This window comes from Pungitius pungitius, chromosome 4 (assembly GCF_949316345.1).
Source record: "Pungitius pungitius chromosome 4, fPunPun2.1, whole genome shotgun sequence".
Classification (NCBI taxonomy): domain Eukaryota; kingdom Metazoa; phylum Chordata; class Actinopteri; order Perciformes; family Gasterosteidae; genus Pungitius; species Pungitius pungitius.
Genome location: NC_084903.1, coordinates 22,519,468 through 22,546,498, shown reverse-complemented (window position 1 = coordinate 22,546,498; position 27,031 = coordinate 22,519,468). Strand labels below are relative to the sequence as shown.

General features: G+C 47.5%; 1 protein-coding gene across 2 annotated transcripts; it reads left to right on the top strand.

Moving 5' to 3' along the window:
- On the top strand, nucleotides 1–27,031 carry LOC119228882 (C-Jun-amino-terminal kinase-interacting protein 1-like). Of its 2 annotated transcripts, none has more exons than XM_037488870.2 (12): nucleotides 1–152; nucleotides 8,450–8,561; nucleotides 15,139–15,396; nucleotides 19,149–19,230; nucleotides 20,600–21,724; nucleotides 23,065–23,140; nucleotides 23,422–23,594; nucleotides 23,723–23,826; nucleotides 24,096–24,212; nucleotides 24,943–25,013; nucleotides 25,202–25,300; nucleotides 25,560–27,031. In XM_037488870.2, the coding sequence occupies exons 1-12, from the start codon at nucleotides 76–78 to the stop codon at nucleotides 25,630–25,632; spliced, it is 2,367 nt and encodes a 788-aa protein (XP_037344767.2). In that variant the 5' UTR covers nucleotides 1–75; the 3' UTR covers nucleotides 25,633–27,031. The 2 variants fall into 2 exon arrangements, with proteins under 2 accessions (XP_037344767.2, XP_037344775.2); XM_037488878.2 differs by lacking the exon at nucleotides 1–152 and adding an exon at nucleotides 3,500–3,893.

Below are 27,031 nucleotides of genomic sequence, written 5' to 3'. Positions count from 1 at the left end.
ACACCGCCGCGTCGCCGGACCTCGGGTGTCTCCGCCGGATGGAGGGACGGTAACCGGGACGGTAACCGGGACGGCATGGCGGACACAGAGAAGGGGGGAGCCAGCTCGCCCTCCGGCCGCAACGTCCAGGTGAACTCCCCGGCCAGCTTCAGGTAAGGACACGCGGGACACGCAGCTCGGCGGCGGGGGGGGGGGCTCGAGAGGCTGAGCGCGCGATGCGGGTGGGAGTCGCTGTGTTGTTGAGCTTCTTGTTTAGGGGGGGGTCGGGGGCGTGTCTGCCACCAACACGCGCCTCGTGCACCCTGCGCACGAGCCCACATTCGTGACACGTGTCGCTGGAATCCTCGTAATACCTGCTGCATTTTCTTTTTTTATTTATTTTATTTTAAGAGTTCCCGCATCACCTGGCTACATTATATTTTGTGTGTTAATGGAAACTTAAACCGGTGTGTTTGGAATGCTTTTCGGAGGTTTAAAAAGTAGATACATTCAAAACCACTAATTTATAAGAAATATATTAAAAAGGTCGGCTTTAGGGCCTGCCAGCTGGCAATTAAACATCACTTGCTCACTTGTCAGATATGTCAAGTCACCGGATATTTGAGTTAATTACTATGCAATTATGTCATGTAGTAATAAAAGTAGGATTTCCGAACAATGTCCTGAGTACCAACAGGTAATGTGTCCAACCTTTATTCCTGGTAATCAGTTAACATCAATCAGCTCTACGTTTTACTGTTTATTGTTAAGAAACTGATGTAAAACCAAAGGCGATGTCTTAGTTTTGAATCCCCTGAAAACTCCAGTGCCGGCGTTTTGTAGTTTAAAATCACATCGTCCTGCCACGGAAATTACTCATGATTATTTTCAAGTTTTTTTGTTTTAAGTTTCATTTGATTCTGTTTTGGTTCGTGTACTGTTTTCCAGATCTGAAAAAGTAGCCCGAATCATTATTTTAATCTGTGTAATCTTGTGATCTGCATCTTAATGTGCAGAAGGAATTAGCAATGTGTTGCATTCAAACATAATTGAATGGTTAGTCGATAACGGAAACCACCGTGTGGCAGCGACTGAATAGATGACCCAGAATGCATCAGCTACGTGATCAGTCCGAGCTAATTTCACCTGCAGAACTGGTCAAATCAACGTGTTGGAATGCTGAGCCGGATTAGCTGCATGCTGTTGACAATGCAGTCGCATCGGGGGAGAACTTTAATTGTGTGCAAATAAAAAGGCAAAAAGACACAAAGGAAGAAGACAATGAAATATATATAAACAGTACTAAAGCGAATGAAGGAATGATGTCAGCTGATTTTTCCCGAGTTGTAGTCGGCGAGAAAAAGGAAGCCGTGATAATCCACAGCCTCGGGGCTTGGCCCTCTCCCAGAGCGGCCATATGCCGGCGTGTTTCACCTCCGTCCCCCTCCAGGGCCGGCTCCATCCCATTGGCTGCCCCCCCCCCCGTACCTACCACCTAGGCCCACTTTGAACCATAACCTTTTAAAAGTTAGATAAGAATATTGATACCAACACTACTTGGCTGTGATAAGACTCCAGCCCCCCTGCGACCCTGAGTACACACTGTCTTTATATTTTTGCACGCTGACATCTGATTTTAAAGGGATAAAAAAAGACTGGATTTTTATCATGGACAAATTCTTCAGCACTGCAAAGGTCCTCTGTGGCACGAGAGGGTGCACAGGACATTTCCTACAGTTTCAGGTGGGAAAGAAGTCATCTCATGAGGATTTTGTATTTTTTAAATGCATATCTTCGGTTTTGCAAATATTCTCCTCTTGAGATTTAAAAACAGCAGCAATTTCGATCAATCGTGCAGCCGCACTGATACTACATGTAAAAAGAATATGAATCCATCATATAAAGCACATGTTCTGAAGTGTCCAGATTACTGAATAGTCAAATGATCTAGTTTAAAACGCTCTCTCTCCCTCTTTCTCTAGTTCACTGCCTCTTGCTTTTCTTTCATCTTTTCACTGCACCTTCCACCGTTACGTGTCTGCCTGCTCAGGCAGATGGATTCACACGGTATGGGATGAAGGATGTGAGGATTGAGAGAGAGAGAGAAAGATCTGCACGAGTGTCTGTTTCCCATCCGGCTTTTTGTGGGTTTTCTGCGGGGACAAAAGCTTCAAAATTAGCCAGTAGATTAATTTTATCCTCAGAGAGGGAGCAGCCGATCTCAATAAGAGAAGATAATCTTTTATTCGTCCCACAGCCGGGATACTTACAGGATCACACCCCCAGCAGACAGAGTGGACCGTTATTACTCTGCTTTGCAACCCCCCCCCGCCTAAACCTCATGCTCATTATTTACCGTTATCGCTCCGTTCTGCTGATACAGCACGTTCCACCTGATGGCCGCTCCCCTCTGACTGCACAGTACACTCTCCCTCTTTCTCTACATCTCTCTCCCTTTTCAGTCTCTCAAGACTAACACGCATATGAGCTACTCCTGTGTGTTTTACAGGTCTCCTGGTGTGTGAGCTCCATAGCTCCTGGCCATATGGCCTCAGCAGCTCAGAGTGCAGGAAAACAAGGGCTTAGTGAGTTTGACTTTTTGTGAGCGAATGTGTGAGCCCTGTTTTTTATTTTTTTCCAAAGCACAATTTTTACTTTTGCCTTTGCACCCGCCTTAATATGAACGTGTGGCGGGACCAAAAACCTTTACTGTTATGTCCTCATGCGTTCATTGATTTCTGGCCACTAGGGGGCAGAAACGCATCACCACAACTTGACTGACAGCTCGATCTGTCAGAAAGCTGTAAAAGCAACAAACCGGGGCCTGTTCACATGTCCGCCAGACACAGAACACGCCTCCTGAACATGTATTTCTGGGGTTTATTTCCTTGCGAGGGGGAAAAAGGTCACAACAGCCACGTGCTCAGCAGACTGCCGAGAACATCGTACTTGTACCTCAGTCCAGTTACAGGTGGCAACAACGGAACCTTACATCCAACACACGTCAACCAACTTGTTGTCTCCGGTCTCCTGGCTGTAGTGTAACATCTCATCAGCGTGAGGCACTTCAGCACGATGGTTCTCCATAGCCGCACAGTGCTTAGCCACCAAGCCTAAATAAGCAGAAAGCATGTGTTGACATTTTATTTTTGTAGCCCGCAACATTGACACCAATAATCGTTTTTCTTTGTCCCGCAAGAAGTCGGGACCTCGGCAATCCTTTTGGGGGTTTGCGATATAACTGATACACCAAACCTACATTAAAAAAAAAACTTATCCTTTTAAAAGAATGATGGGAGAGAGGGAGAGAAGGGGAAATTAAGAGTCTTGATCAATGGGGTCTCATGAATAATTGAGCATGACCGTGTTTTGCAGAGAGAGAGAGAGGGAGAGAAGGGGGGAGGGAGGGAGAGGTCCTGTTGAGCTAATGTTTCTGCTGTTTGCGGTGGCGTTGGATATCCTGCTAACACCAGCACTTTCCTGCAGTGGCGTAGTAATTCTAATGCACACATAGAGTAAACATCAGAGAGAGAGAGAGAGATTATAAAACACTCGTTTTTGATGGCAGATTCCGCTCCTCTGCTTTAAATAGCCACCCTCCTCCATCACTCTCTCTCCTCCGGACGAGCGGCGGCGGCAGCAGCAGCGGCTCTTGAGTCGGACGCCTCCTCCCATCGACCCGGGGGAGATGCACACCCCTCCTCCCTCTCCTCCGGCTCTCTTCCTGCTCGCTCCTCCCTCCCCTTCGCCCATCCTTCCTTCACTTTCTAACCCCCGATCCTCCTCCTCCTCCTCCTCCTCCTCCTCCTCCTCCCCCTCCTCCTCCTCTCAGCTGTGGATGCCCCGCTCACTTCCAGTATGGACTCGGGAGGGGAAGGAGAAGAGGGTTGGATGGAGGACCAGTGGGAGAAATGGTAGGGCGTCTCTCTCATTCTCTTCTCCCCTGCTTGTTGGTTTTATTGCTGCTGGCACTTGCAGCAACATGGCTGCGCGTGACCTTGTGAGCGTGCAGCTGCTAACGTGCTCTTTTCTTCCTCGCTATATGTCGTCTGCTCGCCTCTTTAAAGCCTGGGGCAGGCGTGCCCTTGAAGGAGACCGGATGCATATGGCCGTGTGTGTGTGTGTGTCTGCGTGTGAGGCATATTATTGATCAAAAATAGGACCGGAGGAGAAACATCACACTTTCTGTGTCACAGCGATGCATGCAGGAGATGCATGGCTGAAAATGGGTCCTTGGAGTTTGTTTTCATACGGCGGATGCTGAAGGCAGAGGGGAGGTGGGGGGGTGGGGGGAGGGGGCAGGGGTTGATGGGACGGTCCTGGTGCTGGTCCAATCCAAAGCTGACGAGTGAACAATGTGAGGAGGACATGTGAGGGTTTACATGTGTATGCTGTGACGGCTAAATGCAAGGCTGTCAGGTGATTCAATTATTACAGATGTTAGCGCTAAATGCTAATGCTAAGTGTCAAACATCCATACCACCCTTTATTGGTATTCTGCAATGACTGTCCTGCTATTAAAATAGATAAATAAATAATACAAATATTTTGGTGGGAATTGGTTTCAGTTTGGGTTTTTTCAAAGTGGGTTTGGTCTACAATTATGAGTTGATATGGCTTTTTCTCCTGTAGTTTTGAACGTTATTTTTCCTATCCTTCATCACAGCGTGACCTTTTCCCATCGTTGACTGCATGAACTGCGTCTTTCTTTGGTCCCACCAAGTCACTATTTGTGGATCCCCTTCAAATAAAACAATTTGCGGATTGACCTCGCACGTCACTTGTGGACATAAAACTGCCGTCAACCGTAACAAGCGAGCATCAGTTAAATGCGGTGCTAATGAGCGGCGCGGGTCCATCGAGGGCTGAGCGGGAGGTCATGCTGTCCTTCATGGACACAAGCAGAGAGCCGACGGGATGCCTCGTCGACCCGCAACTGTCAGAACAACGCAAGACAGTGTGCAAAATCAAACATCCTGCAGTGCTGTTTTGTTCCCCTCTGACGCCATCTCACAACATTAACTTTGGACAAAGTGTTGTCCACAAGGGTGAAATCCTACATGCAGAGTGAAGAAAAATCACTGAATCAATGAATCAGGTGAACTGAAAAGAACATATATTTTCAGCGACATTTGGGTGGGAGTGAGACTCAAGTTCTGTCAGCAGCTGTTTCAGCATTTAGCTGAGAATTGTTAAAAGTCAACAGAGGACGTTGGCACACATGCATGCTTCCTTAAGAGTGGGTTTGAGAGCAAGCCCTTTTTCAAAAACAACTACAAGCCATATGTTGTGGTACAGTAAGTATGTTTTTAACACGTTTTTAAGCCCCACCATTAGTTTAATACTCGGTTGAGCCAGTGGCGTCCCGCTAGCAGTGCCGTTAGCGCAAACGCAAACAGTGCTAACGGAGCTAACAGTGTTTCCCGGACGGTCAGCGGCTGTTTCGGTCGGATCAACTGTCATTGAAGTTTAAACAAAAGCAAAGATAAACTCAGATTACAACACACAGGGAGAGCTGCTTCCTCCTTTGCTCAAGTAGACACTACTTCATATATATATATACATATATATACTCAGAAAATAGAGCTTTAAGAGCCCACACCTCCACTTCAAACTTCTCCCAGTTTGCTCTGTTTCGTCTCTGAGCTAGCAGCAAGTTAGCAACTATTTTGTTGGCAGAGCAAATTCATCCCATGAATAATTCAATATGTAATTCTGGACATCTCTTCACCTAAGAGCATCAGCTGCTCTCAGCTCTTCTCGGGCCACAGCGACGTGGGGATGCTGGTATGCTAACGAGCTAGCGGTTCCCCCCGCGAGGATGCGCGGATGCCCTTTGGGGTGGCGAGAGGTAACGGTGTCACAGGGAGGATGTCGCTTACAGCCCTGTTGCTGCTACGGCTCAAATGATTTTTGCCGCGTGTCACTTTCCAGGGTTGATGACATAGTAGATGTGTCACTGGATCTTCTCACCTGGACAAGCGGAGCGCTCGAGTCCGCCGGCATCGATTCCCAGAGGGTGTTCTTTGGGTTTGTGAGTGAAGGTATGCTGGGTGTACAATTGTACAGGAGCACACTCCCAGGGGAGGCCAACGAGGATGTCAGGGTATTGGATTTTCTATTTGTAGATCCATTTCGTGTTGATTCAGGAAATGAGTAAATGCAAAAGTGTCTTTGCCGTATCAGAAATAAAGAATAAAAGCCTAAATGCTGAAAGTAAGCCTGACCTGGCAAAGTTTCATAAGCTTTAACGCAAAACTAAAAGTAATGCGTTAAAAATCCGTTTGTCACAGCAGGTATTTTTAGCACAGGTGTTAGTTATAACACTGACGATTGGGGCTGTTCACAACCATGGAAATTCTGAAACGGGTATTATTTGGAGCAGAAACAAAATGACCCCCAACATTTGTAATATGAGGTAATATGTAATATGGGGACACCATGTCCGAGCTATGTGTGAAAATGGAGTTTGCACTCGATCTTGGTTCTCTTTGGTGCATGCAGCCCTCCTTACCCACAATTCACTGCAGCAAAGGGGTCACCCTGTCCTGTCCAGGTGGTTTATCTCCCCGCACCTCATTTTATTCTCCCTCCTTTCGCTTTTGTCCCCTGTGAATCCCTCCATCCTTTCACTGTCCGCTGCTCCTATCTGCACTTTGCTCGTTGTTTGATCCACACACGAAAAATGATCCTCTTGCTTCTCGTCCCCCCCCCCCCTTCTGTCCTTGAAAAGTCCTTATTATTGACCAATACCCGCAACTTAGGGTCAATACAAATGACATACTCATGGGTCTGATTGGCGTGCAGTTTTTTCCTACCCTTCGTCCCTTTTCTCTTCCCTCTCTCCTCCTCCGCCTTTCTCCTCCTTCTATAAGTGATGCTGATGGGAGGCAGAGGCGTATATTGATTTTGTTGCTCTCCCAAGCATCTGTCAGTGCTGCAATACATTACCTTTGTGGTGAATTGATAAGGTTAGAGTTTATGTTATTGAAAAGCCGGGCAGACCAATTTCTTGTCGATGCAGTTCATTGGAAGAAGGAGAAGAAGAAGCAGAAGTTCAGATGGCGCGTTGAGCCACATGTTGTGACTGTCTGATTACGACTCGTGGGGAAGACAAAAATAGCTCAGCTCATTAGCTGAACTCTTTTACGTGGATGATAATCGTGGAGTATTTGTGCCCATCTCAAGTACCATAATTTACTAGATTTCGAATTTCCTATTCTTTGGTAAATTTGGTTTCGTAAAGTTATGGTCGGGCCCAAAACATCCAGCTGTGGACAGATTCGGTTTCGGTTTATTAGAAGAATATATCACAACAGAAAACCCCCCTGCCGTGGATTTTTGAAATGATTACGTCTCACTTTTGACTTTGCAAACGCAAACGCCGACTTTGATTCAGATCAAGTCCCTTTCTCCCTCTTCTTTTTTGCATTCCCATCTGAGACCCTTCATCCCTAAACCCATACTGTAGATCCACTTTCCTTCTCTTTTTTTTTTTCTCTCGTTATCCTTCAGCCCCTCCCTCCCGCCTCCTCCAGGGCCTCATTATAGAGGTAAACAGACGCGTATACCCAGCCCGTTTAAGTCCCGTACCCACATTTCCAACACGCCACGGCTGCAGCTGTGCCACAATTTTGCAAGAGGAGACAGCTGCAGTGTTGATGAAGCAAGAACCGGCATTAGCATCATGCTGCAACATTGGGACTCACGGCTCTCCGAGTTCACCGGGTTTCTCTCGACGGCTTGCTTCCGCGCTCCTTGTGACGACCACTCTAATAACATTTGGCCCGTGGCCCGTCACGCCCAGCAGGCTGCAGGGTAAAGAGATAACAGGCGGACATGATTACAGATGGGGGGGGGGAAGTGAAGCATTGTTTACTGGAAGATAATTGAATTCGGCCAGACGCCCGGCACCCAAGTGATGTCCAGCGAACTGTAATCCTACTGGCAAGATATGAACATTGTCTTGTTGGACTTAACCTAAATTATGCAATCCCGGGCCCTCCGTGTGAGCCCGTCCCTGATTCCGAATGCTACAGAGCTGCTACACTCCACCACCGCTTTGAAGACTGCTGAATTCCATGGTGCTCCTCAGAGGACGGATTGAACATTTGACCTCCAAAGGGCCACCGAGGCTTCTGACCACCTCGTTTCTTGGTTGATCATTGGAACAGTCTGCATCTTTATTACAATGTTATCCGTAGCAACACTGCCACCCTGCGCTTTGAATGTAGAGTTTTAAATGGACAGAAGTTGGGCGGTGATACATTTCCGTAATGAGAGTAGACGTTTGAGTTGCCGCCCCGTGAGACAGATAATCCGGTCAAATGTAGATTTTGAGACGTACCGCCCGTGGCTTCGGATGAGTGCTGAGGGATTAAGACTGATTTTCTTTCCTCATCTCTTTCCCTTTCTACCTTTCTCCACTCTAATCCCCCCCCCCCCCCCGCTCCCCTCCCCTCTCTCCAAGGTTGACCCATGACATCAGCCTGGATGAGTTTGAAGATGACGACCTGTCGGAGATTACAGAGATCACAGATGAGTGCGGATTGAGCCTCAACTGCAACGGCCCGGACATGAAGGTAAAGAGGTGGCTGGCACAACATTAGGTCACATGTTGTTTCTCTCGAGGAAGTGCAACTCGTGACCTGGTGTAAAGTTGCAAATTTGTCCTTTTTTTGAAAATCCCATTGCTCTTCGATTTTTGGAAAAATAACAAAACAGGAAATAATGAGACTTACATCTAGTCTTCAGTTTTCTCTTTTCGTGAAAATCAAGAGAGGCATTTTGTCCTGAACAGCTGCTTCGGAGCAGAAGAGCCCCGGGGGCAGAGGGGCCTGAAAGATGGCGCCCGAGTCCGATCACACGCAATCACCCCCGCTGCACCCCGCGGGTTCTCTAACACTCAAGTCCCCTGAAAATTGAATGGCAGATTGGATTGAATTCTCTGACTGAGAAAGTCTTTCTGGGGGTGTTCTCACGGGCACCCCGGGGTTCAGAAACGAGTGGGCCCACGATGAAGGAAAGACGTGGGAGGGATGTGCTACAGAGGGAGAAAGTGAGCAGAGGTAAATGTATTATTCTGTCAGATCTCTCCTGTTCCCAGTGAAACCCTCATCGACCCCTCCTCCTCCAGTAACTGCTGCCGTAACCAAGGAAACAGGAGGGCCCGTGCTATTTTTCTTTCTTCCAAGTGTCGGTTATAGGAGCAAGTGAGAGGTTTTCTCCCCCCGTGGCTGGTGTTTTGATTGTTTTAGCGAGGCGGGGACTTGACAGACGAAGACACTTCACACAGTACATTTTTATTGCATGAAAAGACATTTATGCGTCTCTCCCAAAGCCTTTTGTGCTCCCCCTATGCAGGCAGCTAATTTTAGCCCAGAGTGTAGAATGTTAGGGCTCTCTGCTCTGTGTGTGTGTGTGTGTGTGTGTGTGTGTGTGTGTCTGTGTCTGTGTGTGTTCGGACCGATGACGCATCACCTCGCAGGGGCCCTCGCAGTAATCAGAATCCAAAATGGCTGCCCGACAAGCAGCAGCAACAACAACAAACGGCACGTGTCATCGACGTCACTCTCGGGTCACGAAACAAACTGTACAGAAAAAGAGGTTTTGTGACAAGAGCAGGCTCTGCTGGTTGGTCGCACAAATATGTCCCCCCCCCCCCCCCCCACCCCTTCCGTCATTCTTCCTGTTGGATGTGCGTGGATTGCCTCCCTGTGGTAGTTTGTGTCACCCCTCAAACATGTACATGATGTTACATGTATATGGTTATTTCTTATTTGATGACAATATGAAAACAGGGAGAAAACACTTACCTTTGTGGGGGAGCAGCAGATGGGGGCCGGTGGTGTGGTATGAACGGCGATGAAGTCAGCTTGGGGCGGAGATTTGAGGAGTAACAAACACCCCATGTTGTCCCTTCTAATCAGACCCTGCTTTTGTATCACGACTTTCCTCCATGTTTAAAGATAAGACAGCATGCGATGAGAGACGGCTTCATTTTTTAAACCCATTTAAAAAAACGTTTGTCAGAGACTTCTCATTAATGTGTAATGAGGTTCAGCAGGACGTCAGGTGACCTGGAGGATGTGGGGGGTCGTGGGACACTGCATGCAGAGCCCTGACTGGTGACCTCATCAGGATACATCTTGTCTCATCAATAATTGGACAGTCACATGGACGAAGCTTCACTCAGCCCAGACGGGCGTCTGCCTCAGACTGTGTGTGTGTGTGTGTGTGTGGGTGTGTGTGAGAGTCATGGATGGGGCTTTATCTGAATGGATCAGAGGGCGTGTCCAAATAAATGCAGACATTTTAAGGACGACGAACCGAAACACGGCCAACGTGTGGACAACACACGCACAAGGATGAATCGCTATCATGCAACAGCTTGTGTACGGGGCGGGTTTCTCGTAGCGTCATAATTGAATTGATTTGCATTCAGCTAGTCTTCCTGAGAGCGGGAAACATGACCTCAGATCAACTTTATGTGCTATTTAAGAGCCGGCCCCATCCAGAACAAAAGCATGAATAGATGCGGTATCCCTAAGAGACATGTAATGACAACATGCATTATCTCCTCTGTGTGTGTGTTTGAGTGCAGGGGGGGGTTGGAACAGTCATGTGTCGGTCAGAATGGGTGACGTCATTAGCCGACTCTACGGTGTAATACAGCAGCAAACCACCGTGAGCCTGGTTTCCTGTGTCTCTGTAGCGGCGCTGTGGCTACTCGAGCCCAAGGATGCAGTTTCTCGGCTCCTGTGTGTTTCGTGTTTCTTGCGCTATCGACACAAGTCCTGCCAGGTCAATAGCATGCCAGGTGCATGCACGCTGACTATGGGCCGCTGCTCCGTACTGCACTCATGTTGCCCCCCCCCCCCCCCCCCGCGCTTCCCCCTGGGTTAATTAAACCCTGTTAGCACTTATGCCATCGATTTTATCGTTAGCAGCTGCTCAGCCATCACGACGATAGAGATGGTGTCGATAAATCCCCTTTAATGTGTTGCCCGGTGTATGAAGGCAAATCAGATCAAAAATACTCTGCTGGACCGGTTCAAAGTTTCCTTCTCTCTTATTTAAGGGTGTAGAAATTCCTTCGTAAGTATGATTCAGCTATTTATCCAGATTTAGAGTTCAGGAGTACGGTTTGTGTAATAGGAATATAAATACATCTATAATTTATATTAGCCATGGAGACATCTTTTGTGCCAATCGAGATGATTGGTTGTTATTTATCTCCTGAAAACCCTTTGTTATCAGGGTAGAACTACATCAATGCACATCAGTAAAACGGATCTCATTAACCCAGATAGGAAGAGGGAGGGAGGTTTCTAGAGCACAACAAGAGCGAGCGGAGTTCCAGGGATGAGGCGGAGGGGGGGGGGGGCGTAGCAAAACACTTACAAGGCGAGAAGGCGAGACCCATTTCCATGGCAACAGGGTTTCTCTCACCTACCGCATGTGTCAGAGCTGGAAATGCATGAAATATAGTGTTGGCACACGCGCACACACACACACACACACACACACACCGCCCCGGTGGAAACTGCTCACGCCATGTCATCCCCACACGGCAACAGCAGAGAAGAAGCTGCCTCGTGACCGCAAACAGAAACAAGAGAGGCGCTTTGTTGTCGGCTGTTGATATTTATGCGTTACCATGGAAACTACCTCCCCGCTTAATGGAGTGATGACAGACTTCCACAAAAATGTGGGAAAGAATAACCTGGACGCGGAAGCCGGCATCTCGCTCTTTTGACGTTTTTTTGAAGAAGTGGGAAGTAGTGATTGGAGCCCGGGTCCCGCCCACCAACCTGCAGCAGCCAATCACAAACCAAACACCACCGCAGATTCGCTAAATTTATGCATTTTCAAGTTCCTTTTTTAAATGTCCCGTTCAGTAGAAGTGGACCAATTTAAAAACATTTTGACGTGTACAATTGTCTAAAACCCCTCCTCTCCTCCAACTACCTAGAAAAAAATATCACTATAGCAACGAAATGTTCTTCAACAGGTAGTATCCCGGTTTTGTTGGTCCACCATTTAATACAGTGTGTTTATCAAAGATGTTGTAATACTTCCTGCTCATGCCAGAAAGGTTGATGCGGTCAGTGTTTTTTTGGGGGGGGGGGGCTGGGAAACCGAAACTGTAGTGGGTGAGCTACGGAGCCAGATGCATTACGACAGAACAGAGCATTTCATTTTTTCCCAGCTGACGGTTTACAGGGTCACAGGGACAGAAGCCTGGGCGAGACGGGGTCAGTCCAAGGCAGGCGGGGGTCAGTCCAAAAGAAAGTGCTGGAAGGTCTGGCATGAATGCGGAGGGCGGTGTGGCAGCGAGGGACTGGGCTTTAAATACTGAAATGACAAAAACAATGAGCTGAGGCTTTTTACTGCGCATGTTGTTCTTTTGTCCCTTTTAGCGGCTTGTTACATAAACTCATTTTATCCGCTATTGGGATAGAAAGTGTGATTAGTGCCGTTATTTTGTTTGCATTTGTTTTGCATTCCGGTGCCATTATTTGTCATTACAGACATGGTGGTTCAATATGTTGTTTGAATTCAAAACAAATTCATTAATTGTATATAACTAAAAAGCAGAAATACGATTCTCAATTCTTTATTAATAAGTCCAATTAATAAGGGGATTAATAATTCCAAGTATGTCTTTACAGCAGATTAGAATCAATAGTGAGATTTTCCTATTTAACATATATACAACTTAAAATCCTTCATCTGTCGTTTTAACGTATAGACAATCATATAGTTGATACCCTTGGTTTTATTTATTGTCTTTTTGGACTTTTTTGTAATGATTCCATTGGATTTAGTGCCTTTTCAGCTGTCTTGTGTCATTATGCTTGACTTCTGGCTGCGTGATCTACCCGGGCTGTTCTGATTGGACGAGAGCCGAGCATCAGTAACTGTGAGGGAGCAGCATCGTCTCAGCCTCCTCGTCGTCACTGAGCCCCTTGTCTCTTAGCAACAGGGGCCTGGGCTGTCTTAAAGGGGCCAGGCGTTGGCCATTAACGCAGAGAGGAATAGTAGAGGCCCACAGCATTAGCAGGCATTGATCGTCAGCAGGTGAAAAGGTCAACGGGCCGAGAGAGGGGCGATGACGGCCGGAGAGTGGCTGTGCCGTTAGTTCAGACACTGACAAGGGAAAAGGGATTATGCCGATAATACAGGAGGATCATCAGATATATTTTCCTGTCTCAAATACAACGTGTAACCGAATAACTGGACTGATTGATAGATGGATAGATAACAGGTGGCTTGACAATTGATGGATTGATAGAATGAAGGACATTTAATGGATGGATGGTTGGATGTCTGCATGTAAACACATGCCGAATGGATGGATGGACGGATGGACGCATGGATCCGTCCTGCCCACCGATACCTGATTGATGTATGGACGGGTGCGCGATGGTTGATTTATAGACACACGGGACGGATGTTGATGGACAGGCGCGTAGGTGAAGAGGATGGGCAGAACGGAGATGGAGGGTGAACAGGTTGATGGTCGGGATGGGCGGACAGACCACAGATGGATGGATAGGATGGATGATATGGGAGTCTAGATGAATGTTGGAGAGAGTGTTTTTAGCCAACTATAAAATAAAATAAATAGAAAATGATTATACTTATATTAGAGATCCTGTACAACTTTAAAAAGGTTAATGTACAAAATACAACTCCTTAAAAGAGACATTCTCAATTGATCTATAATGCCGATTGATGAGTAAAGATGGAGTCCCTTAAAATCACAATGTATTATGGGATGGTCTCCAGTGCGCCCTGTGTGAAAGGAGAGTGTTGTTTAGATTAATTAGAATGCAGCTGCACAAACGTTTCCCCTTTTAGTCGCCATTCAAAAGCCTCTTTCTTTCCTCTGAATGTCTCTGGTCGGAGGTTCGCTGCATACGAATGTGCTTGAAGGCAACACTTAAAGTCTCTTTACTAACCGCCCTGCCACATTTACAGAGCACATCATATAACTTCACGACGCAGTCGGTCACTGAGAAAGAGCCCAGAGGTGCAAACAAAGAGCTGTTTATAGCCGAGCATCCCGTGCCGTGCGTGTGATGCACACAATATGGATGAAGAATAGAAGCTCGCAGCTCTGCTGCCACTGGTCATCACTCCTGTAACAGTGCAGCCCGGTAAATGTTGACTTCCTGTTTCTGCTCAGCTCTTCTTTCTTTCCAACGACATCCTAATCAGGTTTTTACTGATATTTAGATTTGAGCCATGAATTGATATCATTTGACTTCGGAATTCTTTAGCAACAAATGACTAAATTAATGTGACCACAGTCTCGTCTTCAGAAAGGAATCACGAACATTTATGAATTAATACATATTTTTTATATTAATAATCGGTAATGGTTTTTGGGGTGTAAAATGATAAAGCATGTAGTAATATGAGGATGAAAAGACTCCCAGCAGCAACAAGCTGCCGAGTCACACTTAACATCAGCAAGTATTGCAGGGTTTGAAGTCAAAGTTCCACAAACCAGTCTGCTAATGTGTCAAATTGTATTTATAAATTGTATTGTGAGCCTAGAACTGTGTGTCTGCCATGTGGAGTAAAGAGCAAGCTGTGGGCTGTAACAGGCTTAACAGCGACTTGATGTCCATGTCAATTAATCTGCATCACATCTACCATCAGGAGGAATTACCGGGTGCTCAATGTGTGTGTGTGTGTGTGCGCGCGTGCTGTAGCTGCAGAGACAGTGATGGCGAGTGAAGCGGACCGCGCTGTCCCAGTGACCTCCGACTTACTCCCAGATGACCCTGCTGTTGGTCACATGCTTTGATTTCAGCAGGAACGCGAAAGACAGTCAAAGTGAATCTCGTCGCGAGCTGAAACCGCTCTGGATTAACTAGAAGTTTGCTTTGTTGAATGTGTAAAAGCCACCTTTTCAGCCATGGGGGGGGACAAGGGAGCCTTTGGGGTGGAATAGTCTCTCTGCTGTTTGGCAGCGAGCGTGTTAAACGTAGGACACTGAGCCGCCTCTAATTGGCCGGCTCAGTCTCCTCATCCCCTCCCCACACACACTCACTCACTAGCCCTCTCTCTCGCTCTCTCTCTCTCTCTCTCTCTCTCTCTCTGTGGCGACCTTGACTGACGGCTCGTCTCCTCCAATCCCTGCAGGGCCGAATCAGGCGAGGGACCAATAGCCTGTCGGGGAGGGCGGAGCTCGGTGCCGTCGGCCAGCTCCAGGCAGAGATGCTGCATTTGGAACTGATCGACGGTGCCGACGGTTACCGCGGCGACAAGGAGTCCTCGAAGGCGTCAGCCATCGCACCCCTGCCACTCACCAAGGACCCCGCGGCACCTGTCACCATGGATACCTACCGGCCCAAGAGACCCACGACCCTTAACCTCATCTCGATTGTGCCTCGCACACAGGTAGAGTCTGATTAACCTCACACACACACACAGTGGCAGAAGACTGAATATTGATCATAAAGGAGGGGACTATGAGGAAGATGCTTTCTGTCTATGTGGGTTCCTCTTCCTCTTCGTGTAAATATGGATCAGCGACCTGCCTGACCCCATCGCTGGCTTCACTACAGTTGTTTCTCTGACAGGATGTGTTCTCTGGACTCAACAATCGCCTCAATTGTCCACACAGAGATTGTTTTTTCCCTTTGGTGCCCGTCTCTGTGTTTGCACTGGAGCTCGTGACAGTGTGTGTGTGTGTGTGTGTGTGTGTGTACGTCAATCTTTGTAAATTATCTATTTCTGCTCTAGTACCCCAGAGGGGTAACACCCTCAGTCTTTTTAAATTACATTTTCACTGAAGGTTAGAACTCGGTTCATCTAACATGAGATAGTAGGTGTTTGTGCTTAACACAGCTGCAAACAACTTGAAACGGTACATTGCCAGCAAGACAGTACAGTGGTACCAAAGATTAAATGAATATATGTATGTAATATATGTAAATCATATATATTCCCCCCACATACATGTTGATCAATGCCTGTTGATCTCATGTATGGCCGTGTCGTGTGTGTGTGTGTGTGTGTGTCAGAATTGAACACAGACTACTCCAACAAAATATATTGTTTGTTTTAATACGGGTAGATGAAATCCAGCGTTGTGATTGGTTGAGAGTGAGTCACGGGAGGTTGCTAATTCAGCGATAATTGACCATAGCGTTCCACATCTGCTGTTTACATGCACGTATGGTAACTAATTTTCTCTAGACTACTGGTATGCGATACACAAACTATGTTGTGCTGAAAGGCAACGCCCCCCCCCCCCGAACTGTTATTATTGGACGTCTATGTGGTAAAGGTTGTGTTAGGGTGAGGCTCAGCTACGTTTTAGATGTAGTGGTGTGTGTTACAAAGGGGATGAGCTTTGTTTCCATAGTTACCTTATTTAACATGTGTTTAAAATAAGGGAAGATCATCCTCCGTGTTGACACGCGTATGTTGGCGCACCCATGGCGCCCTAAGATGGAGACCTCCGTAATGTCACCTCTTCAGACACTTCGTCCGAATGTACGGGCCGCCAACATGACGCTTTGTGACAGTATTAAACGTATGCTTTTAAATCAGAAAGCCCGTGTAGGTTTATGTTGTCCACAGTAACATGCACACCCGGAGCTAGCATTAGCTCGCTGACGGCTAACCCGTGCCACCCGGATCACCAGAACACGGATCCACTGCTCCGCTGGTAGACGGAATGTCTGTGATGTGATGGGAGTTCTGCTGAGTCAAAGTTCCCCCACAGTGAAGGCTGTCAACCCGATGAACCAAGCCGCGCTATATCTGCCTCCATGATACAAGCCGACTGCTCTAGTGTGTGTGTGCGTGCGTGTGTGTGTGTGTGTGTGAGCTGTCAGGACTGGAAAGCATGAAGGGAATAATTGCTCTGAAACATGTTCCTTCTTTGGAAGTTTCTTCTCTCGTTCCTGTCTGCTGGGATATTTTTGTCTCCCTTCATTCTGCAGCTATAAAACAAAACCTGAATATTTAAAAAAAACATTTGAACGATAAGTGGGGCACACTCATCCCAAAAGTGTGAACTGTGGAAACACAAAGCAGCGCACAGCATTTCCTTACATGGCAGCTAGAAATGATCCGTGCTGACGGTGTTTTGGGGGGGGGGCTGACAGGCGTCATCAGCTGTAAGGCGCAGTCGGGCACGCTCACGTGTACAAATATGAAGCTCAGAAAACATTGTGTGGAAGTGAGCATCGAGCCGAGGTTCTTCATTGATCGTGACATAGCTCATCTCTGTTTAACCCATTATGTATCAGTTTGTGAAGCTATTTGCTCTCTGTTATGACCTCGATCGATAAATAATTAGCTTTAATTTCCCACCGACAGACTCAAATGATCGAAAGCACCTGGTCACCAAAAACTGCTGTGATTTTGTATATATTTCAGGAATCGTAACTACAATATAATCCACTACATTGCAGCTTTAATCAGCACATTTCTCTTCTCCAATGTAATAATGTGGCATCATTAAGTTGAGTCCTGATCTTTCAGATATCCCAATGATAGCTGCTCCATCAACAGCCAACAACGTGCTACAGTATAAATACCGTTTTTACCACAGCAACACACACGATATTTGAGGAGAACAAGTCTCGCTCCGATGAAAAACGTCGCCTTTGGTGTGAACACATCAGATGAGACGAGGGAGACGAGCAAGCGAGCCGTCACTGCCGTGAGGGGGGGAGCGAGCGGGAGAGACGGCACACGGGTGACTGTTTCCAGGTCAGTGAATCGGTAAAAATGCTAAAATATACAATTAGCCGCGCATCGCCTGGCAGCGAGCGACAGAGTCCTGTGGCTGAGAAGAACCGCCGACCAAGTCAGAGCTGTGAAGCTTTTGGAAAAGCAACGTGGTGTTTTTTTTTTTAGGGAAATATGTGGTGAGGAAACTTTATAAAGCACCAAAACACGCGTTTTTTAAAACCAGCACAAATACAAGCATCGGTTTAAGGACTAAATAAACGTGGCCGTAATGCTAAAGTGAGGAAAAGACAAGCAGAACATGGGACCGAGGTCTCTCTCTCTTGGACTGGAGTTGTCCCCGGGGGGGGGGGGGGGGGAACACGCCTGGGCCTAATCTGCCCCCCTGTAGGTGATGTGAGGAGATTCAACCCTCTCCCTCCCCGAGGAGCATCGCCGCCGTCTCCCACCTGCTGATTCACCCGTTGCCGCGGCGACGGCGCTTGGTCCGCGACCCACGTAGACGTGTCAGTGAGTCACGCGCGGGGGCGGATGGACAGGAGGAGGAGGATGCGAGCTGGGGGGGGGGGGGAGGAGGGGGGGTCGTTATAGGAGTTTGGATCTCAATCTCTTCCATCAAGCAAATTTAACTACAACAGTTGAAACAAGGTTATTTTTACATATTTAATTAATTATTTATAGTTGACCTATGGCCTTTTTGTGGTTTCATCCCCTACTCGCCGGAAACAACTATTTATCTTTTAGAATCATGATTCCATACGCCAACAAAATCTATAGGATTTTAAATGGTGAGTAACTTGTTGAAATTGAAAGAGAGAATAATCAATTTGGAGAATTGTGACACCGGTTTTGAACACGACAAAATCTATTCTCACTAACTGAATAAAAAGCATGACCATGAAGTGGGGCCTTACTGGGAGGTGATGTCACAGCGCATTGACCCCTCCCTCGAGTTCTGTCACGGTCACTGTTTTTGATAAATTGATCAATTATTTGAAAACCTTGTTTACAGAAATGAGAATAAGGGAAAGGAAACTGTTTATAAAAGCTTGTTTTTGTGATACGAAGATCATGGTGTCTTTTTTTAAAAGGCCCATTCATCAACAAATCCTGCATAAATGCCCCCATGTGTGTGTGTGTGTGTGTGTGAGTGTGTATTCTAGCTTCGGTAAAAGGCTTGGTTCCCTTTATATGCACACCACGAAGCACAGACAAAAGAATCCCTGCTTATTCAACGGAATAAAAGCTTTGTGTGTGTGTGTGTGTGTGTGTGTGTAGTAAGGGAGAGAGAGAGAGAGAGAGAGAGAGCGTGAGGGCGAGGGAGACAAAAGTTGTGTCCGGATCAGAACTCGGTGACCAAACACTTCTCCGCGTTTCTCTCCGTCCTCCCCCGTCGGACACGGCCTCTCTCACCCCTCCCTCCCTCCCGTCTGCCGTCTCCACAGGACACACTGAACAACAACTCCCTTGGGAAGAAGTACAGTTGGCAGGAGAGGGTTTCGGGCTCGTCCTCGCCTCTCAAAACAGGTGAGCTGCCGACGACAAACTGGGACGCGGTGACCACGGCGGGGTTGTTATTCATCCTGGCGCCACTAGAAACAGCAGCAGCCGCCTGTGGCTGTGACTGTGTTAAGCTGTGCTAAGCTAACAGTTGCTAGCCGGGAGCGAGACTCACCAGACACTCACACGCATGCAACCAGTGGCACAGAGGGGATACTTGTGTATGCACGATGCAGTACTGCTATATATATATATATATATATATATATATATATATATAAAATGTATAATGTGTATAATCCTGTATTCACAAAAGAAGCCAAATGCTGTAAAATGAAAAAAAAGGAAACTGGTTGCAAACAGGCTGCAGCTTATTTTGTATCATCTAAATAGATCATATAAAGTTACTTTTGACACAGTTGAAGTGCTACCATGAGTCTGACTTAAACTAAATATGATATATAGTGCATTTAGATACATTACTAAAAATAAAAATAAATGTTTCTGTCATGTTTGTATTTTCATCAGCTGTGAAATTACTTATTGAGTAAACTATTAATAAAATGTTTAGATGGGTACTTGAAGGGGAGAAACAGATTGTTGTACAATCAAAGATAATATCATTCATAACACGATTAAAGGCATCTAATAATGAATGAAATATACACTTTTCCCCCAATAGAAAAAAATAGCAAAAAGCTTCTTATTTGGGCATTGGCCAAAGGGGGATGCAAAGTCTATTTAATTTAATTATAAGCATTCTTATGATGTGATGAAAGGGCAGATTCGTTAAGAACACAACAGGTTTAATTCATATGCAAATTAGCTAATTACATCCTCACGTTTCAGAGAATCCCACTGAATTCCACTTAAAGTTTAGGCCCCACGAGGAACGTTTAATTCCTTATAAATTATAAAGTATAGTTTTTATTTCATCGTTGTAATGTTAATTGGCATCAAACCAGTGAGTAACAATTTCACCCAAAATCAACCCCCCCCCCTCCCACCTCAGCGCTGCTTAACCTCCACAGGGGAAAACATCAGGCCTGGATTTGCTGCCGATGGATTATGACGTAACGCGTCCGTCTTCTTCTCCTGGCTGGAATCTGACGAGTAATCTGGATTACCTAACCATTTGTACTCTTTTTCTCCCCCTCCCACCCACCCCCCTCCCCCCCACCCCCCCCTCTCTCCCTGCCCATTTTCTGCCTCTGCTGCCTCATGTCCGCCCGTGCTCTCCCGCGTCCCGTCATGTCCGCCTTCCTGCGTCGCGTGTATCTGCTGTGTGCGCGTCTCTGGCCCGTGTGTGTGCTGGTGTGCGTGCTGGTGTGCGTGCTGGTGTGCGTGCTGGTGTGCGTGCGCGCGCGTCTCCTGGCGCCCGCTGCTCCCCCCGCAGGCGAGCGCACGCCCCCCCGCGAGCACAGCTGCCTCAGCGACGAGGACCAGGTGCAGGGCGGCGCAGCGCAGACCAAGGACCGCGGGACGTCCACCGACGCCCCCTGCAGGCACGGCCACACCTCCGGACACTCGCGCGGCCCGTCCGCCACGCGCTCCAAGCTGCAGGAGAAGAAGCCGCCGCCGCCGGCGCCGCCCCCGCCCCCCCAGAACTGCACGCCGGCGGGGAAGGCGGACGGAGGCGGGCCCCACCGGGAGAAGATCCGCTACCACACGGACGTGCGCCTGGAGCCCACGGAGGAGATCTACCTGACCCCCGTGCAGCGCTCCGCCGACGCTCTGGACCCCCCCGACGCGCAGGACCGGCCCTTCCTCTCGCAGCAGACGGAGCAGGGCCGCATGTCCATCGGCTCCGACACGGAGGGCCCGCCCCCTTACCAGCCGCTGCCAGACCGGACAAACCCCTCCATCTTCGAGGAGGACGAGGCCCACGTCCCCCCTCCGTCCTACGCCTCCTGCGTCGAGGCACTCGCCACGCCGCCCGGCGGCGCCCGCTCCTCCCTCGCGTTCGACCTCAGCCTCAAGGGGGCGGGGACGGGGGCCGCGGCCACGCTGAGGCCCGGCTCGTCGGTGGAGTACGTGGACGCCACGGACGACAGCTACTGCGGCGAGGACGAAGACGTGGACAGGGCGATGATGGACGGAAAGGCGGGGAAGGGGGGAGGAGCGGCGGGCGGCGGCGGCGGCGGCAGGGACCAGCTTAGAACTTCCATGACCTCGGAGGCCAGCGGCCTCTCGTACGACTCGGTGAAATACACTCTGGTGGTGGACGAGCACGCTCAGCTGGAGCTGGTCAGCCTGCGGCAGTGTTACCAAGGTTACAGCGACGACAGCGACTCGGCCACCGTCTACGACAACTGCGTCTCCTCCCCCTACGAGTCGGCCGTTGGGGAGGAGTACGAGGAGGAGGAGGAGGAGGAGGACGACGACGAGGACGGCATTCGGATCGGAGGAGTGAGGAGAGAGGCGACGGCGTGCCTGTCCGAGGACTCCACCCCGGAGGGCGACGCGCACTTCTCCAAGAAGTTCCTCAACGTCTTCATGAACGGACGCTCTCGCTCCTCCAGTAAGTTGCTCACACATACATGTGGACACGGTGTCAAGGAGGCATGTGGTGCATCGGGGTGTTTTATTTTTAAGTTGACATCTACATACTACATACATCTAACGAGGAAGCCGCACAATGCCTCGTGACATCGGGAGTTTTTGCACTTTGTTGCGGTGACATTTGACCCTCCTTCCTCCACCCCGAGAGTGTTAATAATAATAATGATATCAGATCGGCGGTCGGTCCGCCTAAACAACGTGGCTTTGACTTTGTCTCCGGGAAGCACGGCATAGTTTTGCCAGACGGGTTTGTCTTTAACATGCCAGTTGATTCCGGGCCACTTAGTTACTCATTAAGGGCCACAATACGCAGAGCAGCTTGTAAATGGCGGGTGAATGAAGTGACAGGCGGCCCGCTGGGTGGAGGGACACTGAGCTTTTGTGTGCTTGCCTCTTCCTCGCTGTCGGAGTCACTGATTTGAACAAAAGAAAACGAGTTCGTCGAGTCTCGTTTCGGGCGTTAGTCAGGGTCCAAGGAGGCGAAGACACGGGCTCAATGGTTGTGTATTTTGAGTCCGGAAGATTTTATCGGAAGATTTTTCGTCAGTCATTGCCTCTTTGTTTGTGCATGTGCATGTGCATGTGTGTGTGTGTGTGTGTGTGTGCGTGTGTGTGTGTGTGAGTGTGTGTGTGTGTGTGTGTGTGTGTGTGTGAGTGTGTGTGTGTGTGTGTGTGTGTGTGTGTGCGTGTGTGAGTGAGTGTGCGTGCGTGCGTGTGTGTGTGTGTGAGGTGTGTGCGTGCGTGTGTGTGTGAGTGAGTGTGTGTGTGCATGTGTGAGTGTGTGTGTGTGTGTGTGAGTGTTTGTGCGTGCGTGTGTGTGTCTGTGTGTGTGTGAGTGTTCGTGCGTGCGTGCGTGTGTGTGTGCGTGTGTGAGTGTGTGTGTGTATGTGTGCGTGTGTGTGTGTGTGTGTGCGTGTGAGTGTCGTTCACATGAAGGAGATGGATGGAGATTCCATTATGCGTGGTCATTTCCCCTAATGGCCCTCGCTGCGCTCTTGGATGCCGCCCACCTGTTTCACCTGCTCATTAGAGACACTAATGCAGTTTATCCGAGCAGTGCGGGGAGGAGGGCTGGGGGGGGGGGGGGGGGGGCAGAAGGTGTCTCAGGGGAATGTAGGCAGGTAGAAATACACAAAGCTCATCTGTTTCACGCCCGATTAAGGTGTGATTCACAGTAAACTGTGTGTCCTAATTGTGTTTCCTGTGTTCACGGGAGGGACTTTTGTTACAATTTGAAGTGAAGCTCAATCATCTTTTTGGCTCAAGCGTGACTCGCTGTTCTCGTCTCTGGTCTTCAAGGTGCAGAGTCCTTCGGCCTGTGCTCCTGCCTCATTAACGGAGAGGAGCGGGACCAGAGCCACAGAGCGGTCTACAGGTGAGGAAGAGCTGCATCGTCATCACTACCAGCCACGTCATCATCACGCATCCAAACCACTTTGTTTCAACCGTGTCTGCCATCAGTCTCGTATTTAGATATTTTTGCTCCACACACATCACAATCTGACGGGGAATCAAATGGATGCAATCAGAGCAATGGATGCATAGTAAATGGAGAGGATTAGCACAGTGTTAGTCAAAATGCATATACAGCTTTTAGCTTATCCGACTGTAATAACACACACGTTATAATGTTGCCGTCTTCCTCCGCCGCTGCAGGTTCGTCCCTCGTCATGACGACGAGTTGGAGCTGGAGGTGGACGATCCGCTGCTGGTGGAGGTCCAGTCGGAGGACTACTGGTACGAGGGCTACAACATGCGAACCGGTGCCCGGGGGATCTTCCCAGCCTATTACGCCGTAGAGGTGACCAAGGACCCAGAGACCAGCAAAGGTACTGATTCTGCCACACAGCGCCGAGTACCAACCAACGACAACCCCAACTGCTTTTTTTTTTGTTGTTGTCCTCGTTTAATGTGTCATAAAATCTCAGTGTGGAGATAAATGTCCTCTCCGTTGCAGTGAAGAGCAGCGAGTGGATGGACGGATACCGGCTGAAGTTCCTGGGCTCGGTTCAGGTTCCCTCCCACAAAGGCAACGACGTTCTGTGTGCAGCCATGCAGAAGGTCCGCTATCCACCTCTCGCACATTAGTGTGTGTGTGTTTGGGTGTTTACACACTGTGGCAGGTTACGTGTCCCTATATATGCAACTGTCCTTAGAGCACAAAAAAAGCCGGCACTGAGAAAACAGGCAGAGTGCGCTTTTAGGGCGTGATGTCATCATGTCGGGCTGCATTTGGAAATATTACAACCTGGTTCAGATGTAATCCTATTACTAAGTCCGTAGCTTTTTTTTACGTTTGGAGTCATCTCTTCATCTACTTTGTTGTCCAGATTGCCACCAACAGACGGATGACGGTCAAGTACAACCCGCCGTCCTCCTGCATCCTGGAGATCAGCGTGAAAGGCATCAAGCTCGCAGTGCAAGAGGATTACTACGCGCGGGACAAAGTATGTACGGCAACCCTCCAAAAAGGAGTATCCACAACTTGGTTTTGTCTCACACCGGAATGCCGTTGAACAGTCGAGGCATGTCGCCCCCATGTGGCTGCTGACAGCAACTGCAGGTCTTACTTTGTTTTTTTCTTTTTGGGTACCTTTCAAGTAGTTTTAGTTAAAACTACGTTGTAGATAAAAAAAAAAAGATGATAAACTCCTTCTCCAATGGCAAAACTCCTCTTTTAATAAAGATATTTTAAGGAAAAGCTCATTTAAAGACTAAATCAAGTAATAAGTAATCACTTCAGAAAATATTTTTAAAAAGAAGAAAGAAAGTCTTTTTTAGACACTTGTTTAATTGTTAATGTTATTTTAAACACAAAACTCCACACATTTGATCATCTTGGAGGCAGAATTCCACCGGGTGAACTAGCAACTCTCACCAGCTAGCTTAGCCTAGCAGCTAGCTTAGCATAGCGGGCCTTTAAGTGGTCCGTTTGTTACTCGCGAGGAGTGATTCCTCTGCACAGTTCCCCTTTCTGTCGGAAAAATTATCACTCGAACGACGCACAAAACATCTTGATTATCAGATGACCCAGAACACTGTGTTCCACCGACTCTCCGTCTTTATCAACCTTATTGATTCAAGTACTTTTTACGTTTTCTTACGTTTCACTTAGATCAAACATAATAACGTCAATGGGACATTCGCGTGGTTTCTCTTCTGTCCCCCTGCTCACAGAGCAACGAGTGCAGCCACTTCTTCCAGTTAAAGAACATCTCCTTCTGCGGCTACCACCCCAAGAACTGCAAGTAAGCAAAGGCAGAACAAGCGCAGCGACTGGGACACCAGTGCTGTCTGACCACAAAAAAAATAAAAGCTGTTGATGCTCAAAGCGATTGTCCTCTTATCCTATCTTATCTTTAACCGCCTACTGTCCGCATATGAAACCCCTGTTTGATGAGGCACTTCGTCCCCCCCCCCCCCCCCCCCCCTCCAGGTATTTCGGTTTCATCACCAAACACCCGGCAGACCAGAGATTTGCGTGCCACGTGTTTGTGTCTGAAGACTCCACCAAACCTCTGGCAGAGTCAGTAGGGTGAGTTCTGTCAATTATTGTGCAAAAAAGGCAACCATTTAAAATATATATATATATATATTTATATATATATATATATATATATATTTATATAGTTCTGTCAATTATTGTGCAAAAAAGGCAACCATTTAAAATATATATATATATATATATATATATATATATATATATTTATATATATATATTTATATATATATATATAAATATATATATATATATATAAATATATATATATACATATATTGTTTGTCTTTTCCAGGAAAGCCTTCCAGTTGTACTATAAAGAGTTTGTGGAGTTCTCGTGCCCAACAGAGGACATCTACCTGGAATGACCCCCCCCCCTTCATCCACAGCTCTGTACAGTACACTTGTGTCATAACATAACATTGCATGAAGGACAGTCTTATCCGAAAATAAACACGTTTCGGGAACAGAAAGGAGCGCCGTGGAGAAACCTGTGCGGGCAGAAAAGCAGGTGGCAACGCCAAACGCCCAGGAGCCGTAACTTGAGTACCCAAGCTGGTATTTGAACATGACCAACAACAAAAAAAAAAAAAAAAGGTTGACATCTGGAAACACAATCAGAGTTTTAGTAGAGGATTATTTTCACTGAATGATACGCTCGCTCTGCGCACAATACAGACTCATGAAAGGAAACCTGCGTGGAAGCAGTGACCCGATATGAAGGAGATGATCACATCAACAACAAGATACCTAGCTGCAGGGGATGTTCTTTTAAGATGTTACGGTTTTTCTCAATTGCTAAAACGCTAAAAAGCAATTGGCTCAGTGGCCTGGACTCGTTTAGCTAATTCTGCAGTCTGTTGTCAAGACCTATTTCACAAGGTGAAACACAACTCTAATGTCATCAGTACTGGTAAACACAACAAGTGGCAAAAAAAAATCAAATACAAATAAAGAACACATGTCATTGATTAAACACAATCACTCCAAAGTTGATTTCACTTGGATGAAATGATGGATCAGATGATGATATGAGCCAGTTCGGAGAGAATTCAGAGGTTAGCAATCGAGAAAAACTGTAATGTGGAGCCGCACCTGGTGGTCGAATCGTGAAAAGATGCAACAGAGTAGACCAGGATGCAACGCACAAGGACCAGTTAGCAGATCTCTTTTGGGGAAATGTACTGCTGCATAATATACTAAACATCTAAATCATAAGCATCACCTGAAATGCTCTCAGCATCACGTGAAATACGTGTTTTTTCCTCTTTTTTTTTTTTTTTAAACGTCTTCTAGAGGTACTCTAGCGCTAAGAAACCCGTCTCCTCGCAACGGCGTCCCGTTTCAAGGCCTCGCCCTGCAGTGTGTGTCCAGCTTTCAGGGTTTGACTGCAGTGCGTTTGCCGTGGTGTCACAGGGTCGTGTTTCAGAACGGTGACATCGTGCCAATCCGGGGCCTTTATGTTCGTGGCATTTGTCAAAGCAGATCTTCCCCCGAAGGCTTCACACATATTATTCGACACTCATTTCTGAACAACAACAACAACAACGACGATATGAACCATGGAGCGCTGACTTTTCTACCAGTTCCCGATAGCAGTGGGGCGGCCATACAAAGGGTGTATAGACATGCCATATATATATAAATAAATAAATAATTTAATATCTGTAATTATTATACAACGTTGTACGGATTCGACATGTAGTATGTGAAATGATTTTTTTTAGGTGTGAATTCTTCATTATTTAAAGTTTTAATGCAGCTCTC